Source organism: Saccoglossus kowalevskii, chromosome 3 (genome assembly GCF_978046115.1).
Source record: "Saccoglossus kowalevskii chromosome 3, keSacKowa6.1, whole genome shotgun sequence".
Lineage (NCBI taxonomy): Eukaryota > Metazoa > Hemichordata > Enteropneusta > Harrimaniidae > Saccoglossus > Saccoglossus kowalevskii.
In genome coordinates, this window is record NC_140643.1 from 46,423,390 (window position 1) to 46,450,946 (window position 27,557).

Here is a 27,557-nt window from a genome sequence, read left to right on the forward strand (position 1 = left end):
TACATTAATGGTGTAATATACACTATGGGTACATTAATGGTATAATATGCACTATGGAGTACATTAATGGTATAATATACACTATGGGGTACATTAATGGTATAATATACACTATGGGGTACATTAATAGTATAATATACACTATAGGGTACATTAATGGTATAATATACACTATGGGGTACATTAATGGTATAATATACACTATGGTGTACATTGATGATATGATATACACTATGGGGTACATAATGGTATAATGTACACTATGGGGTACATTAATGGTATAATATACACTATGGCGTACATTGATGGTATAATATACACTATGGGGTACATTAATGGTATATACACTATGGGGTACATTAATGGTATAATATACACTATGGGGTACATTATTAGTATAATATACACTATGGGGTTGCATCAATACACTAGGGGGTACATTAATGGTATATACACTATGGGGTACATTAATGGTATAATATACACTATAGGGTACATTAATGGTATAATATAGACTATGAAGTACATTAATGATACAATATACACTATGGGGTACATTAATGGTATAATATACACAATGGGGTACATTAATGGTATAATATGCACTATGGGGTACATTAGTGGTATAATATACACTATGGGGTACATTAATGGTATAATATACATTATGGGGGTGCAATAGTTGTATAATATACACTATGGGGTACATTGATGGTATAATATACACAATGGGGTACATTAATGGTATAATGTACACAATGGGGTACATTAATCGTATAATATACACTATGGCGTACATTAATGGTATAATATACATTATGGGGGGGGGGGTGCAATAATTGTTTAATACACACTATGGGGTACATTTATGGTATAATATACACTATGGGGTACATTAATGGTACAATATACACTATGGGGTACATTAATGGTATAATATACATTATGGGGTGCAATAATTGTATAATATACACTATGGGGGCGCATCAATACACTATGGGGTACATTGATGGTATAAAATACATTATGGGGTACATTAATGGTATAATATACACTATAGGGAACATTAATGGTATAATATACACTATGGAGTACATTAATGGTATAATATACACAATGGGGTACATTAATGGTATAATATACACTATGGGTACATTAACGGTATAATATACACAATGGGGTACCTTAATGGTATAATATACACTATGGGATACATTAATGGTATAATATACACTATGGGGTACATTAATGGTATAATATACATTATGGGGGTGCAATAATTGTAAAATACACACTATGGGGGTACATTAATGGTATAATATACACTATGGGGTGCATCAATACACTAGGGGGTACATTAATGGTATAATATACACTATGGGGTACATTAATGGTATAATATATACTATGGGGTACATTAATGGTATAATATACATTATGGGGTGTGCAATAATTGTATAATACACACTATGGGGTACATTAATGGTATAACATACACTATAGTGTACATTAATGGTATAATATACACTATGGGGTGCATCAATACACTAGGGGGTACATTAATGGTATAATATACACTATGGGGTACATTAATGGTATAATATACATTATGGGGGTGCAATAATTGTATAATACACACTATGGGGTACATTAATGGTATAATATACATTATGGGGTACATTAATGGTATAATATACACTATAGGGTACATTAATGGTATAATATAGACTATGAAGTACATTAATGATACAATATACACTATGGGGTACATTAATGGTATAATATACACAATGGGGTACATTAATGGTATAATATACACTGTAGGGTACATTAATGGTATAATATACACTATAGGGTACATTAATGGTATAATATACATTATGGGGGTGCAATAATTGTATAATATACACTATGGGGTACATTGATGGTATAATATACATTATGGGGTACATTAATGGTATAATATACACTACGGGGTACATAATGGTATAATGTACACAATGGGGTACATTAATCGTATAATATACACTATGGGGTACATTAATGGTATAATATACATTATGGGGTACATTAATGGTATAATATACATTATGGGGTACATTAATGGTATAATATACACTACGGGGTACATAATGGTATAATGTACACAATGGGGTACATTAATGGTATAATGTACACAATGGGGTACATTAATGGTATAATATACACTACGGGGTACATAATGGTATAATGTACACTATGGGGTACATTAATGGTATAATGTACATGATAAGGGTGCAAAATCAAGTAACAGAACTTTGGACATAATTTGTGATTATATAATAAAGAGATAAAATTGTGAAATCAAACAAAATGGCAGCCATTCGGTCATATTATATCTAATAAAAAGTAAGCGCATATGCTGTTTTTGCCCCAAAGATTGTTTTGATGCACTCTAGCCGACAAACTTTCATATTCATTTAAAGGGTGCAAATAAATAAGAACGAGAAAAGCGCCACCAAGTGGCCATTGTATCTTATTGAGAATAACGGAGAATGATTTATCTTAAAATGAGAATTAATATAAAGCGCTAACTGGCACGCCCTCTACCTACACATACAAGTACTATTTAGGCTATATTTATAAATAAATAGACAAATCTTTTCAAGATGAGGTTATTTAATTACTATTTTTACCGTTTGTTGATGATTTAGCTATGTGTAGCTCCTAAATCATTGACCTGCAAAGACTATTAACAACACAGCTAATGAGTATTTTATTTCATAGCATTCACAAAATCATCTATCGATGAAAGTGTTAAAGTTCACTATTAAGACAACTCTTTTAGCAACGTTTGGCAATATTGAATTTTGTTTTTCCCTCGATATATTAGTATTTTTTTTACTAATTGTAATGTATGACAGTTACCACCCTGGCAAAAAAACAAACAATGAAATTGTGCAAAATAAATTCTGTCGTTTTGCTTTATGTAAATTTTACAATGTTTAGGAGTTGAGACGGACAAATTATTGCACACAAATCGAACAGACAGAAACTGTACTTGAAGCAATTTAAATAAAAGTAAGGACGACTTTCCTATAACGAATTCTAAATTGATTTCGATGTACCGTATCGTATTTTGCAATCAAAAATTTAGATATTTTTCAATTCCATTGATTACATCACAAACAGATTGACCGGGGAATGACATTATTTCAGTTGCAGCGCAATATTCGAGCCAAAGTTTCAGAAAATTTACTGTTTTATCTCTCCGACAATAACGATACGCATTACAGTAGTCAAGAAAATATATTTTGTGGTAAAATAGAGTAATAAATTATGATAAATTGAATTGTTAAACTGAAAACCACAAATAATAAAATTCCGATTTGCATTCGAGTCACCCAACACGCACCATTGCCATACCGTATGTGTGGCTAGACACTCGCAGGTGGATTGCAATATCTGAATGAGGTAAGCCACGACTTCTCATTTGTTAGATTGTAAAACTACTTTGATTTTCATTAAGTTAGTTATCAATCTGTTCATTTCCGTCATTGAGTTTGGAATGCAATACGATGTATTAATAATATAGTTGGGCTGGATTCAAATCTGTGTGGGAAATGTAAATACGCAACGCGAAATATAGTCCTTAGCATCGATTTTTTTTATTGGAAATACAGCCTGGCATTTTAAAATAAAGAACCGATTTACATTTAAACACAATGGTGAAAGATGATCTTTGACAAATTTTGATCATGAGTTTATGATATTATTTAACCCCTTTTCAGTTGTGACAGAATGGTGATACTAATGTACTTACATATGACGTGTTAGTGCTATATGAAGATTGCACATTATATTTCAAAGCATCTTTTGAATAGGAATTCCATGTACGCTCTCGTTCGTGTTTGTGAATTGGTAATATATGTCCTTCTGTTGTAAATATATATTTATTTCCTTCTTTATTTAGATAATTATCTTCATCGAATAACTGGATCACAAAAGAAAAACAACAACAAATATGTGTGTATATTCCCCAAAAATCAAATAGACTGCAACATCAATATTTAAATACAGAGACAAATCACATGTTTTAGTTAATAATTCACAGCGAAGTTTCACAACCAGTATCATAGAAAGCATGGGAATTTAGATAAACTGCACTAATTTGACAAAGACGAGTATCAAATCCATTATTATACGTGTTCACTTGAATAAACAACACATATATGTGGGTGCAGCTTTTCATAGTCTTGTTTGTTTCTACCGGAACAGTGCGAGTTATCGACAAGACACGACTACGGACATAGATTGATATTTAGAATACGCCTACAGGCGGATTAATGTTGATCAGTGCGGTTTCACGAATGTGGGGTTTCACGAATGTGGGGTTATGGCGCACTATTAAAACTGTTATACATATATTAACCAATAAGTCTGAATGGATTTTCTATTAAAAACACAACACAGTGTTTCATTAACTCAAGATACTATTTTCATAATTGAAACAACTGTGTTTAAAATTTTCCCAATGTAGTCCTATGTATTAAATGTGTTACCATTCTTAAGTGATACAATGTTTGGCCCAAAATGCCAATTCTGCTCTCCCACATATCACTTTGTATATACAATCTATCCACACAGTATTATCAATTATCAAATATTCATGAATCTGTATTGATCAAAAATAATAAAATAGAGGATGTCCCATTCTAAAGACGGAAATTGAGTGATTAGATGGATTAGCTTTTATGTAGAAATCCACTCATAATTTCCGAGAATATCCGTAAAATGATTTGACCGTCGTCAACGTTATATAGCAACTCAATACGCTATCAGTCAACAGCCTGTGATATAACATCGATTACGTCAAATGTACATTTTAAGAAAATAATCCACCTATCACAACATTCAGAAATGTTGTTTGGATAAGACACTGTTTACATCTTTTGAGGTCAAATATATAATACTGCACTCAACTATGCACTCGTTCGTAATTGAATAAATAGCTAGGAGTGGTTTTATTTTCCCATCTAAAGACAAAGAGTTCAACGCTGTTTTAGCTTAACCAGTATGTCTTGAGTTTAAATCAACCATTCTTATGTGCATTAGACTGGCCAAACGTTTAAGAAATTAATTCCGATATATTTTTTGACCATTTTATAACATAGGTCCATATATGCATTTGATAGAATGTTGACATCCAGATACCGACGTGTTAAATGAATGAACCATTTAACACTTTTCCCCCTAAAGTATATCATTATCTGTATTTCATATAAATAGACAATTCGACGTATTCGTGATTGACTTCAACAATGTACTAAAATTTGTGCTTAATACGAAAAAGATGAATCAAGTAGTTATTTGAATTATACTTACCAGATATAAATATTTACATGTTTCACTGAGAAAGAAACTCTCCATTCTATCTTCCTTTGTTTTTTCTATAACATTATGTAACGTAGCATATCCACATCTATAATCAACACAATAATAAAAACGTAAGCTACCATCAAAATTATGACATTTATGTGAGCAATATACATGGGGTTTATTTAATTTAACCTGAAATAATAACAGCATATTCAACAAATTTATTAATGATTATATGACTATAGAATTATGTATACAAATTATATCTGAAGAAAGAGAATACATAACACACACTCAACGCGTACTTCTTACAGTCGTATCATGCACAGCCTAGAAGCTTGAACATCTGTTATTATAAAATATTCAATATATTTGAATTTGCATAACAGATGGATGGTATTAATCATCACCTCAGAACACTTCCGGTTATTATCTATGTTAAGACGAACGAACGAATACTATTGTCAAATGCGGATTCTTTCAGAATCTTTCACCACCACTGCTCACCATCTAGACAATCAAAACCCACTTCATTCTTATTGTATTTTCCACTAGAAGTGATACTTCATAAAAGCATGTGAGGTGAAAAGGGTAAAAGGTGCAATGAGTTATATCTCCCAGTTGTTCAACATGATATTCTTATGACTGAAAGCATACTAAATAACAGCTATCATATTTTGCATGTATTGGAAGAAAAAGGTGAAAAACAAGACTTGAATGTCACAGTCCCCGTTATTTAATTATAAAATACTCAAATTAAAATAATACATGGAACATTTGCAACTGGTGAATTTAATATGTACTCTATGTACAACTCATCATAAAAAGATTTCCCTTAATCTAGTATTGTACTGATAACTGAAAACTTCCACTGACCCATGTTCAAAATCGCAAAGTACACAGATGCAACCAAACTATGTCTCATACATGTACACATGCTCAAGAAACTGCATTCATAAATCTGAGTAAACCTTGATGTACCTTTAATAACAACTTAACTTCTTTGTTCTTTGTTAATTCAGGTTTTTTGTATACTACCAGGACCTGGGTTTGTTTTAGTATCACCACTATAAATCCCATTAAAACTGTAGCTCTGACCCCCGTCTACAGTTTCCACTGAAATTCGTAATGGTACGACCCATTTATCCACAAGCTGCTGACAACTAAAGCTAAATTTAGACCACATGTGTCAATGTGCCTAGCCAAGATTTATAAACAGTAACTGCAAAGTATTTTCACTGATCTTCAACTTTGTGACCAGGTATTTCAGTGATGGCTCTTTATAATGAAATGCAATTTTTACAGGTTAAAGATATAACATACAACATTTCCGATCACTTTTTTTAAAGATTTCAGCGTAAATTTTTCATAAAACCAAACAAACACCAGACTGTTGTCAATTTATGTCACTGATTCAGATCAAGGTCATGACGTTGGGAGACGTAATTTTGGATGAAAATCATGAAAAATACCCATTTAGGATATTCAGATCTGGAAAACTTGCCAAGTTTCATTGATATCTGCTGCAAAATGTCTGGGAAAATATTGGAGATATAAAGGAAACGGGATGGATGGGGAGCAGAAATTAGAAACTATAGTCCCCTTCTCATGCTGCGCCTGGAACTGGGACTAAAAAATGGCTGAAATCCATCGATCTACGTTAATACGTCGACCAAATTCAAACAACATTGAATGAATACTTCGAAGCATATACGTGCTAAAAGGCAATGATGTATAATTCGTCGTTCGAAATAGACTAGATAGATAGATGGTAATAATTATAGATAGCCAAACAGTTCCCAATGTATTGAATAAGATAACACGAAATATACAAATATTATGTAAACGTTTGAACAACGCATTTAACATCATGGAACACGTGTTGAAAAATTGAAATGAAACCAACAACAGTAGAAGCGCAACAAACTCGGCCAAATCAGTATGCAAATTGGTCACAAATAGAAAAAAAATGCCATGCAGTACGAGGCGCGGAATGTAAATTTATTATTTTGTGTATACTAGAAGAAAACGTACTAATATTTCAAAATTACGTACGTATTGGAGGCCGTGGCGTGTGTGTTTTAAAATGATGTGTGCATTTAAAAAAAACGGCGTGACTGTGCGTTTTAATGGTATGTGCTTTAGAAAATCATGTGTGTATATTAGTGGCGTGGGTGTTTTAAAAAACGTGTGTTTTAAAAATGACGTGTGAATTAAAAATGATGTGTGTCTTAAAATGACGCGTGTGTTTACAATTATGTGTATTTTAAAAAAACGTGTGTGTTTAAAAGGACATGTGTATTTTAAAAATAATGTGTGTTTAAAAACATAACGTGTGTTTAAAAACGACGTGTGTGTTTTTAAAAATGGCGTGTGTTTAAAAACGACGTGCGTGTTAAAAAATGACGTGTTTAAAAATGACGTGTGTGTTTAAAAATGACGTGTGTGTTTAAAAAACGACGTGTGTGTTTTTAAAAATGGCGTGTGTTTAAAAACCACGTGAGTGTTAAAAATGACGTGTGTGTTTTTAAAAATGGCGTGTGTGTTTAAAAATGACGTGTGTGTTTAAAAATGACATGTGTGTTTTTAAAAATGACGTGTGTGTTTTTAAAAATGGCGTGTGTGAGGTCGAATGAAAATTTCGTGTGTGTAAAAAGAAAAAAAACGCGTGCATTAACTTATTTACGCCTGTGGGGGCGCTGTTTCGAATGATTTTTTTCGTGTGTGTTTGTGCAAAAAAACGCGTGCGTTAACCTTTTTACGCCTGTGGGGGCGCTATTTGAGAGATTTATTTCATGTGTGTGTTAAAAAAATCGCGTGCATTAACCTATTCACGCCTGTGGAGGCGTCGTCTCAACTGGTAGCCATTTTCGTTTGTGGAGTTCTATAACGTTAACAAGATACGTAAAAAGGAACTTGTCCAGCACGAACGTTTTATTCATTTTGCCCTATAAATTTACCGACACTGTGTATACCTCAGAGACCTGGTGATTTATTCGTGTGGTTGGTTGCTGAAGACAATGCGTCGACGTCTGGTACAATGGGGCAGAACAAAGTACTCATACTGGTCTCACAGGCGCTCGGAACGTTTCTTGGATAATAAAAAATGACCTAAAGTAGGGTCGGCATACTTAATCAGTCAATCGATTGTTTCTACCGATATCATGCTTGAGTTGTGTGAAGTGGATCGAAATACAATTTTGAAAATCGTGTTATTTTCGGACAATTTCGGTGTCATGGTGTGAACGCTTTCCTACCTTGTGATATTATACTTGTTTTTTTGCACAAACACACACGAAAAAAAAATCATTCAAAACAGCGCCCCCACAGGCGTAAATAAGTTAATGCACGCGTTTTGTTATACACACACGAAATTTTCATTCGACCTCACACACGCCATTTTTAAAAACACACACGTCATTTTTTAACACACACGTCATTTTTAAAAACACACACGTCATTTTTAAACACACACGTCATTTTTAAACACACACGTCATTTTTAAACACACACGTCATTTTTAAAAACACACACGTCATTTTTTAACACGCACGTCGTTTTTAAACACACGCCATTTTTAAAAACACACACGTCGTTTTTAAACACACATGTCATTTTTAAACACACACGTCATTTTTAAACACACGCCATTTTTAAAAACACACACGTCATTTTTTAAAACGCACGTCGTTTTTAAACACACGCCATTTCTAAAAACACACACGTCGTTTTTAAACACACGCCATTTTTAAAAACACACTCGTCGTTTTTAAACACACGCATCGTTTTTACACACACGTTATGTTTTTAAACACACATTATTTTTAAAATACACATGTCCTTTTAAACACACACGTTTTTTTAAATACACATAATTGTAAACACACACGTCATTTTAAGACACACATCATTTTTACTTCACACGTCATTTTTAAAACACACGTTTTTAAAAACACCCACGCCATTTAATATACACACATGATTTTTTAAAGCACATACCATTAAAACGCACAGTCACGCCGTTTTTTTAAATGCACACATCATTTTAAAACACACACGCCACGGCCTCCAATACGTACGTAATTTTGAATTATTAGTACGTTTTCTTCTAGTATACACAAAATAATAAATTTACATTCCGCGCCTCGTATGCAGCACTAACCCTGCAATGGAATTTATGATTTTTTCACGTTTCACCTGACAAAACATGTGAATTATTGTGTAACTTAGGTAATTCACCAGAAATAGTGTCTGCAGACTACAGTCTGACTAAAAGACAAGCGAATGTTTTCCTTGTACTATGTACATTATATTAATAACACTAAATGAATGATGTTTTGAATATACTGACTACTAATATGCTTAGTGTAATTAGTGAAATCTCCCCAGACGTCAATCTGTAAGATTATATGGCAGATTAAATCCTTGGCCATTGTATTACAATGAAGCTCATACAATCCACTTACTCTACTTTCGTATGCTCTTCAATACTCTGCACAATATCACTTCCAACATGCAAGTAAAATGGATTTTTTGTTGCCTGCAAGATCAAAGTAATATATACATATTTGGTGATATATTACATTGATAAAAGCATTGAATGGAAATACTAGAAAATATTTATTTGCGTGAGACTTTATTTAAATATATTTTGACACTTTATAATTTTATATTTTCAATAATTTGACACCAACCTGGTATAAAACATACGTTGACTCCACTAATTCTGGACGAAGTGGGTAAAATAATACATCTGGGTTCTTTGTATTCCAGTTAAAGCGCTCTGGTAGAGCGCCATATTTCCTCCAAATTGCATAGAACATTGCATGGCTACATATGGCCTCCTCAGTATCACCAGCCAATACCTATTGTAAAGAAATTTATTGCAAATGTAATAACACCATTTTTTCAAGTTAAACCAAGCCAAGCATGGTTATTATGAATACGTTAAACGAGCGGTGGTCTTCAAAACTCATACGAATGTTATTTGCCATGGCGACGCAATCTTGTACCACAAATCGTTGATACACAATTTTAAGTACGTATATTTTTAGGACATCGATATTAATGTTTTATCAAAAACATTCACCGCTATTTATGAAGTAAATTTAAATTAAACATACAATATATATTAGACAATATAGAGGATGTTTAATAGCGTACAATATAGGATGTATAAAGGAACTACAATAGCGGACAATGCATGTGAATGGAAATAATTTATTATCTATACATTCACGTTCACGCTCAGTACATTCACGTAAATGAATAATATGAACACCTACAAAGGCTATTCGCTGATGTACTCATTGTTAGTATTCTTATACAATACAATTATTTCATTTTTTAAAATTGAAATCTAAATAAAATATTTTACAGTGTACAAATTGACATTTTTTGTATTGTATTGCATCACCAGGGGGTATAGTTGTTCCGTACATTGCAATGTGATAATAAGAATATGGTTTTGATTGTCGTTTATTTCATTTTTATCATATCCCATGTGTTCGGACAAGAACATACATTGTTGTTTGACAGTCAATACGGTGGAAAAATGGTTATGATTTATCATGTGAAATGGGTTATTGTACGTACATAATCATTAGAGTACTACAATTAGAGTATTGCAGCGTTTCTTCCATTGATTACGCAGACATGTGAAACATTTTAGGTTGCGTTGAAAGGGGACTGATTCTGACATTATTCCAGATTATAATTTAACAAAAAGTAAACGATACGAATTTTACAACATTGTAGAACATTCCTAGACAGGATGGTGGTAAGCCCTAATTTATGTCCTTTTGGTCGATGAACATTGGTGAAATCAGTTAGTATCAACAAAGTAAATATATAAAATATGTTAGGTAATCATTGTCATTATTAATTTTGCACGACAACCCGATGTTTCGGGCAAAGGCCAATCATCATATAAATAATGAGAAGACAGTATAGAGTAATTGTACAACATGCATAACTACAGAACAAGTTATTGTTGATGGAATTAACCATCATGCCAAAAATAAAGTAATATGAACCAAAAGCATAGTTAGTAATTGTGAGTGAACTTGTCTAGTATAAACATAAATTAGATGTAATAAATGACTCTTCTAAAATCGAAATATATGGTCAGTAATTATAATAAGGATATTCTATTCATATATTTTTGAATCCAAACTGAATTAATTTGTCCAGGCTCATGTATAGAGATATAGTAATAGTTTCGAATGGGAAGTAATAATAATTAGCGACCAGACGATGGAAATAGCTCCGCTGCCCTACAACTCCGACATGTGAATTATTCAAAAGCACCTATGTATCTAGTTGCATAAACATTTAAGTGGTACTTTGTGGAACACATGGTTAACTTAAGCACAATAGGTAAATAGTAAGCACAAAATGTAACCGTAAACTGAGCATGTGTATGGCTTATTCCAGAGCATATATGTACATATATATATGTAAGTGTCATCAAAATAAGATGAGTGTTTGAGATATCAGAGAAAAGAATAAATAATATGCAAATTAGGTCATTCAGATTCACTAATGTCAACCGAAAACTAATCCCAGTGCATCTATGTACAAAGTTTCATCAAAATCTATTGAATTGTACCTGAGAAACAAGAGGAAATGCTTACAATTGGCTAATATGCAAATATTAATATTTATTGAAATGTGATAATTGGTTCTTTATATATCAGTAGAACACGCGCACACACACAAACATGCAGAGGCGCATTAGAGAAACAATAAAAAAATGAGATATTGATGGAAAATCTGAAAACTAATTATGCAAATCAGAAAATTAAAATGAACAGATTTGAGTGTAAAACTAATAAGGTCTGCGCAAAGTAACAGACCAGCTATGTACCAAGTCCTATTGAAATGTGAGCAGAACCAAAAAATTATGAATTATTATGCTAATTAGGGAATTAATATGAACAGATTTTAACCTAAAACTGCTCATATTTGTATATTGTCCTAGAGCATCTATGTAATGTGATGATTAGTACTTCAGATATCAGTGAAAAAGCTGAAAATTAAATAATTATGCAAATTAGGTAATTAATCAGGTTTCTGTATAGTCCTAGAGGACATATATACAAAGTTTCATTGAAATGTGATGATAAGTACTTGAGATATATGTAAAAATTAACCAATTATGCAAATTATGTAATTAATAGATTGTCACTCAAAACTAATCAAAACCTGGCATTAGTTCAGAGCATCTATGTACCTAGATAGTGCATATTCGTGACTGAATCCTAAGTATATAACGTAACAAAGAGTGATTTATAATGATAAAAAGTGTAGATGACATTGTTGAGAGGGCACCGAACTGAAGCTTGAATGGTTTGTGTTTGTTACACATTTTAATGTGGACTTTTGGAGATTTGCCTTGAGGCCAGTACTACCAAATATAGTGGAAATTACTTGAAGGCGACGAACTACAGATTATTTTGTTTTTTCTGAAGGGGGTGGCCTGCTGATTATTTTTATAATTGCTTGAAGTCGACGGACTGCCATTTATTGAAAAAAATGTATTGGTCTTTTGAAGTAGTCTAGATTAACTAGGTAATCCGTGTTGTAGTTTTGTTAAAATGAACCTGTTTTTATTTGTTAATTGATATAACGTATCGTTACATTTGCTTTTAAATTACACTTTTGTGACATGACATACTGACGACGTATACAATTACGGTAAGTTCACTCAACCTCATTCAATTTTTTTGCAGTGAAAATGTAAAAGAAATCGGCATTTTGCTTGTGTACGATACAATTATATCTTGTATAAAACATAATCCACATTGTCCGATAGAATACCTTCAATGTACTTTGATTGTTGAACTGTACGGTTTAATTGACCTAGTAGCAAAAAGGCCGATGTCTTGACTAGATTATATATTTAGTTGTACGACCAGACATAATGAAAAAACTTTAATTATATCGTATTTGGTCAATGTGTTTACGAGAAACATAAGGTTAGTTACACCCTGGCCCTTCGTAAAAGAGTGCTCGATAATGGATATGGGTCTATTTATGTGATGCATATCAGTTTAATTTGACCATTTTAATATCGAGTCGGTTAGTACATTCAATGTGGTTGTGACATTTATCCGCTTTTCAATTTGAGATAGATACCACTCTACATTGTTCTACTAATAAACTTCTATTCTTGTTTTCTTAGTTATATAAACAGCTCCTTTGTACACGCACCGTATACATTCTGATTTAGAGAGTGCCCCTCAACCTGAATGTAGCGATTATGTGATTACGGTCTAAATAATGAATATTAACACACTGCTTGTATTGATTGTAGCAGTAAAGTTTTATTACTGGTTCTATACGAATCGCTTTCGACACCAAATTCACCACGACATGTAACAGTTGGGTTGTATGTAACAGTCACATTAATATTTGTATGTAACAGTCACATTAATATTTGTGATGAAGTGTTTTTTTTCACTGCTGATGAAATGAATGTCAATATACATGACAAATGAAAACGGTATACTATAATGATAGTTACGGTGGTGTCTTTTAAACATAATGATCATACAGGTATACCAAGATCGTTAAGTTCTCCAAGTTTACAAATATTGAAATCATTCGGATGTTCATTTAATATTTAGATTCAGCCTCAGACCTTGTCAAGGTACAGTCGCTTCACGACGACTACAACACGACAAGGCTCGCCTTTCTGTGTCCAAGAAGAGAATCATTTACTTCAGATTGAACGGGGACTAATAAATCAATCAGATGGCCGTGATCTGCGCTTCTGGGTATTTAATTAGGAGTATGTGAGTATTTAATACTGATTATATTATACCAGTATATTGATGGTGTTAATCCATTGATTTGATTGGTCCAAACACAACATTTGCATATGCAATCCATGATATATTGGCTGATAATGCACGGCTAAACCAAGTGGCCCTGGAACATGAATTGACTACAGATTTAATACGAAAATACATAAAACCGGTATTATTTGATTTTTAGGGAAATATAGTAGTTGAATTTTGGAAGAATATTGAAAAAAATACTGAATTAAAAACATCTGAAAAGTTATATAACCATAATATTGCTTTTTGTTAATGGTGGGATTCAAGTTGAGAGCGTCGGTCGTTGGGTGATTGTGGTTCGCCACACAAACCTAAAACCACCGTTTCTCAACACCGTGAGGTGACTAAACGAACGCCAGAACGCTGTGTTCTCCGTGTTGTGACTTTGAGATGGATAGGCTTGCGAACCTCCAACAAAGAAACATGATCTTTAAGTACTAGATAAGATTGAGGGATTGAATGACACAAAAATGCAAAAAAAATGAGTCACAGGCAAAAATGTATGCCACCAATAACAACCGGTGTCCCGTAGCGGCGTTCGAATTCTAGCTGACAAAATTGCAGTGAAATTGCACCCGGGTAATTGCCATCTGTTTCAAAGAACACGGGACAACGCAGGATTCAGTCGACGACGATATATGGTATTGTAATTCTCCACTATGGGTAAATGATGAAGGTAATTTCGAAAGCTGCAGATTTGTGCCGAGTGTACACCAACCACTGTATTAGAGCGACGGCGTGCAAAGTCTTTCTTTCGGCCGGAGTTGAGACAAGGCATATCATGTACGTGTCACAAAAACGATGCGAGAATCCAATCTTACACCATCAAACTTCCCTCAGAGCAACGACAAAACTTGTCAGTCATACTGTCACAAAACTTTGGTTATACCAAAGGTATCCAGGTCTAATTTTGGAACTGAGGTCACCGTGCCGATCTCCGTACACGATACACCGCGTCCCGCCGCGTCTCAAATTTCTGTCGAACAAAATACCGCTGAACGCAGCTACGCTGAACGTCAAATGTCCACAGTTACAAGTAGTATGATGAGTCACAAAACCGGTTTATTTCACAACTGTACTTTCAATGGGCAAATGACAATCCAACGTGGAAAATCCGTTGTTTTAATGATCCAAACTGTACACAGTCAGTAAAAGATCAGAAAGGTCATCTTTTGTTATGCAAATTTGTGTGTTTACACTGCTCTATTCACCGTGGGTACGTTTCTTTTTCATGCGGAATAAAAATTAGTTTGTATTCAATTTGAACTGTATTGCGCATGTAATTTATGTATTTATTCAGCGTACAACGACATACTATTCTTATAAATATTCATGTTCAAGGGCCTAATCATGATCTTTTACTAGTTTTATCGAATTGTCAATATACTGGTATATTGCTTAAAGGGGAACTAAATAGAGCCTATTTTGGTGTTTGTATTTATCAAGTTATGTATATTGATAATAAATTTGAAAAAAAAAATTAAAAAAAATGATTATCTTCAGAGTTATGATGATTTAAATATGAGAAACCATAAACCTGCGAAGGACTTGCGTTTGCGCCATCTTGCTATAAAAAAACGCCCTCATGAGGAATAAACAGGTAAGGTAACAAAGCATGATGACGAAATAGTATCTGATTAAATATAAGCAACTTAGGGAGCCATAGCTGGCTGGACTGGTGAATTGACTTCTAGTTTAGGTTGTTTCGACAATACAAACATTATGGATGTGCCATTGATCGAGACAGGCATTTTGTTTTGTTTTTTGTCTATCTAATAAATGCTGTTTCCAGTACTGCACTGTGCGGCGTGCAAATTATTCAAAGTCTGGATGCTGGAGTTTGCTATCTTGAGTTCGTAGGGTGGTGGTGGAAACATTTTCGTCCATGTATTCACGGGGCTGCACTGGCAAATCATGGGACAAGTGTCACAGGAACACCAAGCAGATTGTTCACAGACTTCCGTGTAATTTGAAATAAAACTTTCATTCGAACAAGGGGCATCGTCGACGATATACTCTCATCACTCACACTGGACTGATCTGAATCGTCACAGTATACCGTACTTCCCTGATCATAAGCCCGGAGGCATGAACACGTAAAGGAAAAGTAAGGGATGAGCTTGTACTCGAGGACCAACTCAGAAAAAATGATTTTGTTTTGGGGTTAAACACTGTAACCATCTTGCAAACAACGAAAAATTATCCAAAAAAAATATTCGTTCACCACGCCGGGCTCGGGAAAATAATACTTATTTTTGAAAAAAAATGCGTCATTGATTTGAACGATACTTACAATGAAAAAACAAACATGTTCATAAAAAACACACACATTTTATTACAATACGATTTACATACCGTCTGAATTTACGGTGAAATAATGGGTGGGTCTGTGAGGAAACGGTGGACGAAGGCGTTTATCATTATCTTCGTTTTGGTATGTTTTCGATCGTACGCAAACTCTCGACGCAAAACAATTTTCCACCATGAGGTTTTTCAGCACGATTTGACCTGGAACAACTTCCTTTGACATAACAGGTCATGTCTTTCATTAACCAATCAAAATGATGTGTCGTAATGATGAAATTTTCCGATTATTGACGATGATTTTTTTAGCGCAATGCGGAAGTGAATTACCGCAATGTTAAAATGCGATCTGTAGCACTGATTGCAACGAAAAAACGATGATTTTTTTCCCTAAAAACTGGCGATTCGCAATTTCCGAAATATAAACGACGGTTAATAGTAACCGTGGGTAAACTGAGTGTGGAGGAAGAATTTAAACACCTTTCTCGGTCGCCAACATGTCTCATCGTTCAAACCCTAGGCCTTTCATGATAGTCTCAAAGTAAACCATGCCCAATATCCAGGTACACGCCTTGACGATCACATTTTTGGCTTTTCGAAGGCTACTACTCAAAGAAATATGGATTACTCCAGAATTGCAACATCGATGTTCATCCTGAGTAAATGACAGAATAGAAACGATGCGAATCACGTTGTGTATGTTCGCCATGCACTCTGAACTTGAAATTAATGCGAGTTTTCTCATAAAACTAAAAGCATGAACCAAACTAACATGCCAATCACGATTATTATGAAATGAAACACACCTTTTACACGCATATTTTAAAGAATATCGTCGACGCCCAGTAAAAACACTCTGGGCTTATAATCGTGAATGCCCTCAACTCGATAAATACCAAGTAAAAACATAAGGATGGGCTTCATACTCTGGAGGGGCTTACGATCGGGGAAGTACGGTACTTTAACGCAATTGGGCTTTCACTCCCAGAATACTGTGGTTCAAACGCATAAGGCTCTAACCCAAGTTTTAACAAGCAGCCTATCGGCTGAGATAGCTCCGCTGTTAGCAAAGCACATTTCAATTAAAGAACTGAAGACATCATTAGAAAATGAACAATATGAATAGTATCAAAGCAATCGGACTTACAGTTTTTAACAAGAAGTCGAAAATATCACTTTTTACCAAAAATTACAAAAATATTCACCAAAATAAATTAATTAGAGAATTGAAGATATCATCACAAAACGAACAAATCTGAGAGAGGTCCACATGTAGTACCTATATATGTAATATCAAAGCAATCGGACTTACAGTTTTCAACAAGAAGTCGAAAATATCACTTTTTACCAAAAATGACAAAAATATTTTTGGCTTTTCGAAGGCTACTACTCAAAGAAATATGGATTACTCCAGAATTGCAACATCGATGTTCATCCTGAGTAAATGACAGAATAGAAACGATGCGAATCACGTTGTGTATGTTCGCCATGCACTCTGAACTTGAAATTAATGCGAGTTTTCTCATAAAACTAAAAGCATGAACCAAACTAACATGCCAATCACGATTATTATGAAATGAAACACACCTTTTACACGCATATTTTAAAGAATATCGTCGACGCCCAGTAAAAACACTCTGGGCTTATAATCGTGAATGCCCTCAACTCGATAAATACCAAGTAAAAACATAGGGATGGGCTTCATACTCTGGAGGGGCTTACGATCGGGGAAGTACGGTACTTTAACGCAATTGGGCTTTCACTCCCAGAATACTGTGGTTCAAACGCATAAGGCTCTAACCCAAGTTTTAACAAGCAGCCTATCGGCTGAGATAGCTCCGCTGTTAGCAAAGCACATTTCAATTAAAGAACTGAAGACATCATTAGAAAATGAACAATATGAATAGTATCAAAGCAATCGGACTTACAGTTTTTAACAAGAAGTCGAAAATATCACTTTTTACCAAAAATTACAAAAATATTCACCAAAATAAATTAATTAGAGAATTGAAGATATCATCACAAAACGAACAAATCTGAGAGAGGTCCACATGTAGTACCTATATATGTAATATCAAAGCAATCGGACTTACAGTTTTCAACAAGAAGTCGAAAATATCACTTTTTACCAAAAATGACAAAAATATTCACCAAAATTAGAGAATTGAAGATATCATCACAAAATGAACAAATCTGAGAGAGGTCCACATGTAGTACCTATATATGTAATATCAAAGCAATCGGACTTGCGGTTTTTAACAAGAAGTCAAAAATATCACTTTTTACCAAAAATGACAAAAATATTCACCAAAATTAGAGAATTGAAGATATCATCACGAAATAAACAAATCTGAGAGAGGTCCACATGTAGTACATATATATATGTAGTATCAAAGCAATTGGACTTGCGGTTTTTAACAAGAAGTCGAAAATATCAGTTTTTACCAAAAATGACAAAAATATTCACCAAAATTAGAGAATTAAAGATATCATTACAAAATGAACAAATCTGAGAGAGGTCCACATGTAGTACCTATATATGTAATATCAAAGCATTTGCACTTGCGGTTTTTAACAAGAAGTCGAAAATATCAGTTTTTACCAAAAATGACAAAAATATTCACCAAAATTAGAGAATTAAAGATATCATTACAAAATGAACAAATCTGAGAGAGGTCCACATGTAGTACCTATATATGTAATATCAAAGCAATTGCACTTGCGGTTTTTAACAAGAAGTCGAAAATATCAGTTTTTACCAAAAATGACAAAAATATTCACCAAAATTAGAGAATTGAAGATATCATCACGAAATGAACAAATCTGAGAGAGGTCCACATGTAGTACCTATATATGTAGTATCAAAGCAATTGGACTTGCGGTTTTTAACAAGAAGTCGAAAATATCAGTTTTTACCAAAAATGACAAAAATAATCACCAAAATTAAAGAATTAAAGATATCATTACAAAATTAACAAATCTGAGAGAGGTCCACATGTAGTACCTATAGATGTAATATCAAAGCAATTGCACTTGCGGTTTTTAACAAGAAGTCGAAAATATCAGTTTTTACCAAAAATGACAAAAATATTCACCAAAATTAGAGAATTAAAGATATCAACATGAAATGAACAAAACTAAGAGAGGTCTACCCAAGGTACATATACACCAAGTATCAAAGCATTTAGGCTTGTAGTTTTCAAGAAGAAGTCGAAAAAGTAAAACATTGACACGGACGACGGACGACGGACGACGACGACGGACGACGACGACGACGGACGACGACGGACAATCACTCATATGATAAGCTCCGCTCGACAAAGTCGACAGCGGAGCTAAAAAGCACATTGTGCATATAAAAGTTGAGTTTATACTAATAGTACACAATGCTTGGCAGCGTGAACGGCAATGTACAATGGCGTATACGAATGCGATCAGATACTAAAACGTCATAGCTTTGAAAAGTACCCGGATGTTAAATATGTTCGTTCGTTAATTATTCCCCTCCATGAATGGCCTCCATGGCAAGCACTTCAAATGCTTATCCAAGCTACAGTTATAATTAAAACAAAATTAAACCACTGCAATATTATTTCGAATACAGTTTAGAATATACACAACTATAAATTAAGGCCGCATTTAGGTTCGCTTTAATTATAAACCAAACAGATGGCCGTGATCTGCGCTTCTGAGTATTAAATTAGGAGTATGTGAGTATTTAATACTGATTATAAACCAATTAGATGGCCGTGATCTGCGCTTCTCGGAATTTAATTAGGAGTATGTGAGTATTTAATACTGATTATAAACCAATCAGATGGCCGGAATCTGCGCTTCTGAATATTTAATTAGGAGTATGTGAGTATTTAATACTGATTATAAACCAATCAGATGGCCGGGATACGCGCTTCTGAGTATTTAATTAGAAGTATTTAATACTGATTATAAACCAATCAGATGGCCGGGATCTGCGCTTCTGAGTATTTAATTAGGAGTATTTAATACTGATTATAAACCAATCAGATGGCCAATAACTGCGCCATGTAACCAATCATGACTCTTATAATTTGACAATGGTTTTCTGATGATCAAAGTAGAAAAAAGATAACAGGCGATAACTCCGTCCGAAAGGGGAGTAACATAATAAAATAAAATAAAAACATAAACACATTTCAATCAACATGCCAGTCACTAAAATAAAACAGATGTTATTATCAATGCATTTGACAGTTACTATACTTAGTAAATCCTGTTTATTTTTTAGTTTTATCACCTGTGACATTCAACAAAATATCACCAGTATACTGTTAGATTACTTAATATATTACCTGTACAGCAGCAAATGCAGCTTGTAGCGAATCAATCCACGTGTTAACTGTACGTCCATCATCCATTCTAACGTTGACGTAAATGGGAGGATCGCCATCCCCGCTGTTACATTCACTTCTCCTTCAATAACGAAAACAAACATTCGATATCAGAAAATACAGTCACTACTATAGTTGGTTCAAATTGTACAACTTTAACACTACATTGTATTTTATTTTATTTTAGATAAGATACTGTAACCAAATAAAAAAATGTTTTCTTAAAAAATGCTTTTACAACATACCAGCATGACCTATGACCCCATAAATGTTGCAAATTGGCTACTATATCGAATATCACCAAGCATATGTGATTTTTGATTTACGGGTATGTAAAACGAAATTACATTAACGGATGTAACTGATAACTTTTCCAATGAAATCCTTAGCACCCCGTTGGCAGGCCAGTCACACTGGTTCTCACCACAAGAGGTTACGATCCCCCCTGCCAAATGCTAAGTACAACTGAAACTAATATCTACATATTTACATGAAAAATTGTCCACCTGTGCGGATCTATTTGTGCAGGAGTTTTACGACCGTATGCCCTTACTGACGTCAACCGAACTTGTTATGTGGGAAGTTGGCACCCAAGGCTTACAGGTGCTACACCTTGCCCAAGGGTGACCTGGAGGTAGTTGCGGCAAAGGGTAACCTCATTCTCCCGAGTACAAAAACTCCGCAACCGGATGCAATTTTAACGTCGTACCCAGGACATAAAAAATATGTTTTAAAGCTGAAAACCGACACTACTAAGCCATGAGGCCAAACCTGTAATAAACCGGGAGCGCTGAAAAGCACCGCGTTCACCCGCGCGATCAGTGTGTTGAGAAAAATGACAAGCCAAGAGGGTGGCAAATCAGTGTTTGTGTGTGTAGACTGATATCCACCATGAGAACAAAATCCTCTGACACGACTAATGTCACGAAACCAGGGAGTACCACAACATATGTATACAATAATAATGTCGTAATGTAACTATATTATGAAGGCACATTTCTAACGTTGTACTATAAAATCCAATTCCATTTTTCAATAATTGAAAGACTTACCCTCGTCGTAAGTACGTCTTCACGCTGCTATACAGTTTGTTGAACATTCTTAAATCTTCTTTATCGTCAAACATGATATACGACTGTAAACAATGATCTAGATTACTGATAGTCTGTACAGCACGTGATTTACTGAGTCGTAAATGAAAGGTGCATATGACGTGGCAAGTGATATGTAATCAGCATTGAAAACACAGTACGGCAGATTAAGATTATTGAAATGGTTGATAATGTAACACTAATTTGAGAACAGTATTATATACGTTCCGTTTGAAACTCTAATCTATATAATCTATCAAATTTTGCAGAAATTTGTGTTCTAATTATTTTAAAAAAAAAATAAAGCATTTTAAGCTTTTGGAGGTAAAACATTTGATAACGTGTTAATAGACATAATATGTCTTTTTGATTGTAAAGTTTGGGGAGTGTTTTTGTTCAATAATAGGCTATAATTAACACTACGAAGCCAAGCAAACTAATGCAATGTGCGGCACAATCTATCAACCTATTAAAGCATAACTCAACGGGAAGTGCAACAGAGTCCGATAATAAAAGTCGATAGAACTAACGACATAGTTAGTTTTCTCTAGCATGTCGAATTATTTGCATTATTAAACGAATAGATTTTAAGAGTTATAAATAGAACCACCTGTACCGCATTAACGACACGAATGCACCGTGTGTCTGGTAAGCACGTTTCCCAATCACTCAATTGAAAGTTTATGGGCAATTGTTGTCGTTCTGTTTAATACTAGATTTGTGTAAACATTCGAACAGTCGGCCAGTATTATATTCAACATTAGTCAATGTGAGTCACTTATGAAATTACACATCAACTGACTGGTGCCACGCAGTAAAACTTGCCGCCTTGCTGTATGATGATTGACTTTATCAGTAATCAGAAGCATTTCTGGGTTTTTATGCATGCGGATAAATACATCACGATTATTGCCGTGACTACATCACCGCATCGCAAAGTAAACAATAATTATTAATACACTTATCATATACACAAACTCTAGATACACTCAATTATCAAGTTACTGAATGATTACAAACGATTTATGTGGGCAATACAAACGAACTGGAGCTTCAGTTAACCCAGAAACAATGACAGAAATATAGATGCAAGCAGCAATGGTCGGCTCCAAGCCGAAATTGACGGTATGTGCAAAATGCATTAGGTCATGCTAATCATATGAAAATTTAGGCGTATAACTCTTCAAAGTAGGATTTTGATTATAACACAATGTAAGTCTTTCTTTAAGCCAATAATTTTTTTTTGTGTTTAGTCTTGAGTTCCTTTGTTACGATCAAAGTTAAGTCCAGCCGTTACAAGGAAAACGTGAAAACGAGATTGATTATTTACGTTATTACATGTAATACACTACAATACAATAACTGAACTAAAAAAGGCATACGTTAGAGACATATCTATGCCAATACCAAATCCCCTTTAACACCTTGGCAACTCCATTGTCATTGGCTGCTTACTCTATTAATTTAGCTTTTTAGCTAACTGATAACAGACGTTCAACACGTGCACAGAATGGTTAAAACGCGCACGTTTCATACGGAGTAAAAACAACTTGTTAGCAGCAATTTTCATATGACAGTTAAAGGGGATCACCTAACCAGCGAATCATTTATTCAAATCTCCTTTTATTGTGGTCGATATCAAATTAATATTAAATGTGTATCTCCAATTCAATCGCCGACATCCAATATCATACAAATATGTGAAGGCTGAAGTTGAGTTGCATACAACAAACATAGCTTGCAACATGATAGTTTACCTTAGAGGTCACTTTTTCTTTTAACATAATACAATCATAGCGCAATGAATATAATGTGTGAATGTAATATCTGAATTACATTAATACAAAAGTAAAACTGATGTTAAATTATACTGATATGATTTAACCTGAACACATTTTAAACAGACGGAAGAATGATACTGAATTATGAATAAAACTATTGTTTATCAACAACAAAATAAGTGATGCACAGTTTGTCATAAACGGAACCCCTTTAAAAAGGGATTTCACATTGTTGTAGTCACTGTAGAATGAACAAGTCATTGTCAATGACATAGTCCCCATCATGTTTTCAGTGACTTTGTCAAACAATGAAAACCATAGTCAGATTAACTGATAACTACAAATGTGCATGAAACAGGTATAATGACTATGTTTGAATGAAATTGTTCAAGGCATGCCCCAGAAACTGTTAATGACATGTCCAAATGTTGGGACAATTAATGACTGTCAGTTGAAGGTCAACAAAATAAAACAAAGCGATATTCATATGTAAATTTGAAAAAAAAAATCGGCACAGGCATGCACAAGAAATGACGGACAGAAAAATGCACATGACAGTAAAAAGTCCGCATTTTTTTATCAACTTGCAAACCTGATTTGCAGCAGTCGCAAATCAGATGTGATCATATTACAGTTCATGTATTCAGGTCACATTACAGCAAGCAGTTCATGCATTCAGGTCACATCACAACAGTTCATGCATTCAGGTCACATTACAACAGTTCATGCATTCAGGTCACATCACAACAGTTTATGTATTCAGGTCACATTACAACAGTTCATGCATTCAGGTCACATCACAACAGTTCATGTATTCAGGTCACATCACAACAGTTCATGCATTCAGGTCACATTACAACAGTTCATGCATTCAGGTCACATCACAACAGTTCATGTATTCAGGTCACATCACAACAGTTCATGTATTCAGGTCACGTCACAATAGCTCATGCATTCAGGTCACATCACAACAGTTCATGCATTCAGGTCACATTACAACAGTTCATGTATTCAGGTCACATTACAACAGTTCATACATTCAGGTCACATTACAACAGTTCATGTATTCAGGTCACATTACAACAGTTCATGTGTTCAGGTCACATTACAACAGTTCAGGTCACATTACAACAGTTCATGTGTTCAGGTCACATTACAACAGTTCATGTGTTCAGGTCACATTACAACAGTTCATACATTCAGGTCACATTACAACAGTTCATGTATTCTGGTCACATCACAACAGTTCATGCATTCAGGTCACATTACAACAGTTCATGTATTCAGGTCACATTACAACAGTTCATACATTCAGGTCACATTACAACAGTTCATGTGTTCAGGTCACATTACAACAGTTCAGGTCACATTACAACAGTTCATGTGTTCAGGTCACACCACAACAGTTCATACATTCAGGTCACATTACAACAGTTCATGTATTCAGGTCACATTACAACAGTTCATGTCACTAGAGTTCATGCACTTAGGTCACATTGCAAAAGTAAAATGAGCAGAACAAAATGAGCACCAGACAGCAATTTTGAAAAAAGGTGCATCAGTAACCCATCATGATGTAAAGGCCAAGTTTGAATGAATAGTCCAGTCATTTTAGCGAAAAAGAAGGGCCAACCCATCACAAATTGCAACAGAAATAATTTCTGCACATTGTTTTCGGAAAGGTATCTAGATTGACATACTAAAAGTCTAGGAAAATCTAGGCTTTCGAAATATACCTAATTTGCATATATTCAAAATGGCCGTTTTGCACATTTTTACAACATGGAAATATAACTATTTGGACATATCTTTAATTCTAGATGGGGTATTTTAAAAATTCATGATGGTATGGTACTGTTTTGAGTCGGAGAAGGTATGAGAGTACCAAATGTGTTGATTGGCTAGATGAAAATTTGCATAAATCCAATATGGCCGCGATAATATAAATATTAATGTAACTTCTCTTCCGGCTTCTCTTCCATGTGGCATAAGTAATAAGTTTAAGGTGTTAGAATTTTACAATTTTAAACATAATCGTACTGTACAGAAAAGATGTAAATAAATAAATGGTTTCCTGGATAGACGGATGCTTCATCTGCATAAATCCAACATGTCACATCTAAATGAAAAACTAAAGGAATGAAACACCTTGGTTGGATCTACTAATCTGCTATACTATATACATAATAGACCATTTACACGTAAATTTTCAACCTTATAAACTATATTTTTGATTTAACAAACTGTATTAACTAGTTATAATTCTGTCTAAAAGTTTATTGTTTGATTAATGCAATTGCTAATTGTCATCGCTATCTGCATCAGATATCTGAACTATATTTGTGCATCCAGATCCTCGACATTGACCATAAACTGCAGAACATTCAAGGTTGTGCTTTCTGCAGGTACATCTGAGACTGCGACAGTCTGTGGAGAAGTTGCATCTCACTATCATCAAGAGAAATTCAGGTGCTGCCTCCTTGTCAGTCATTACAGGAATGACGATCGGTTGTGGATTGCGTCCCGGGATTTGCTTCCTGGTGTGAAACCCGATTCATATCTTTATCACGACTTGATTGTTCATAAAGATGACACACTCGGCCGAGAAGGACAGGGCCCCTAGTTCAGCCCAACACCTACCTGGCTAGTCTTGTCCCCCAGAGAATCCCAATGGTGAGTGACCTATAGCCAACAATCACTGAAAGGACAAGTCCATTTCGTTCAAACGATGGATGAAAAGTCAGCTGTCTGGCAAACAAAAGGATGGCATGGATCTCCTTTCTACTACACAAATCAGTGTACGCACATAATTTCAAGGCGTAGGCTGTGTTGGTGGGATCCCTGTTCGCCATGGCCAGGATGTTGGCAGCCCACTCAGAAAATATCTGAGTGAGTCAACTGAGAGCCTTGATGCGTGTAAGTGGTACACCACTGGGCTCAAAGGCAGTGCGCCGTCCGGTTGGGACAGCAGATCTGGAAGTCCGAAAGCACCCCTGGTGTTTCTACTAACATTTCAAACAGTAGTGGAAACCAGACCTTCCTTGCTCGTTGGGCACCACCCGCATCAGATGCACTCCTGTCGAAGTTTCTCCAGTACCCTGTGAATAGCGGGAAGGGAGGAAAGGTGTACACGTCCATGTGGGTCCATAGGGGTCGACAAAGTTTCCCTGGCCCAGGCCCTGGAGTCGGCAGGAGTGTTGGGAGCTTGGCATCCCGGGTGTGTGATGAATAGGTCTAACCTTGGACCGTCCCACCGCCGAAACTAGAGGTTACCCATTGAGGTTATCTGCCACTTTGTGTTCTGAAGACGGAGCTGCCACGAAAGGGCGTCCACTTGACTGTTTCTCGCCCCTGGAAGGTGGTGGCGGCTAGCTCCACATTGTATTCCAGGTGCCAAAGGAGAATTTGCTCCACTAGGACTGACAACGATGGGAATCTGCCCCCCTCCTTGTAGATATAGGAGACCACCGCTGTGTTGTCTGTGCGAAGCAAGACTCTGTGGTCTTGAAGTATGGGTAGAAAGTGAAGCTCCCCAACATGTGAGAGTCATAGCCGTGGCAAGTGGGTCCAAGGGGTTAGCAATTGCTGACCACCAGGGCAAGGCATCCCTTGCTTGGTCCGAGAGTGTTACTCGCCTCTCCAGTTCCTGTAAGAGAGCCCAGTGTTGCAACAAAAGTGCACTGTAACAGGTGGTTGCATAACGCGGCCTGGGGGAACTACCCTGTGAACTGCTGACATCATTCCAATGATCTGCATTAGTTCTCAGAGGGACACAGAGGGAACGCTGACTAGGCGTTTGGCTAGGTCATTTAG

At 35.0% G+C, this 27,557-nt stretch overlaps 1 protein-coding gene across 1 annotated transcript in view; it reads right to left on the reverse strand.

The window, feature by feature from the left end:
- The window catches only part of LOC144350054 (ER degradation-enhancing alpha-mannosidase-like protein 1), a 51,549-nt gene that overhangs the window by 5,714 nt on the left and 18,278 nt on the right, over positions 1–27,557 (reverse strand). Inside the window, exons 4-9 of the mRNA XM_085497274.1 lie at positions 21,925–22,007; positions 20,834–20,954; positions 10,053–10,223; positions 9,825–9,898; positions 5,365–5,461; positions 3,803–3,973 (exon numbers count right to left, since the gene is read on the reverse strand). Of these exons, the coding sequence (XP_085353400.1) occupies positions 3,803–3,973; positions 5,365–5,461; positions 9,825–9,898; positions 10,053–10,223; positions 20,834–20,954; positions 21,925–22,007 (717 nt within the window). The remainder of the gene's footprint in view (positions 1–3,802; positions 3,974–5,364; positions 5,462–9,824; positions 9,899–10,052; positions 10,224–20,833; positions 20,955–21,924; positions 22,008–27,557) is intronic.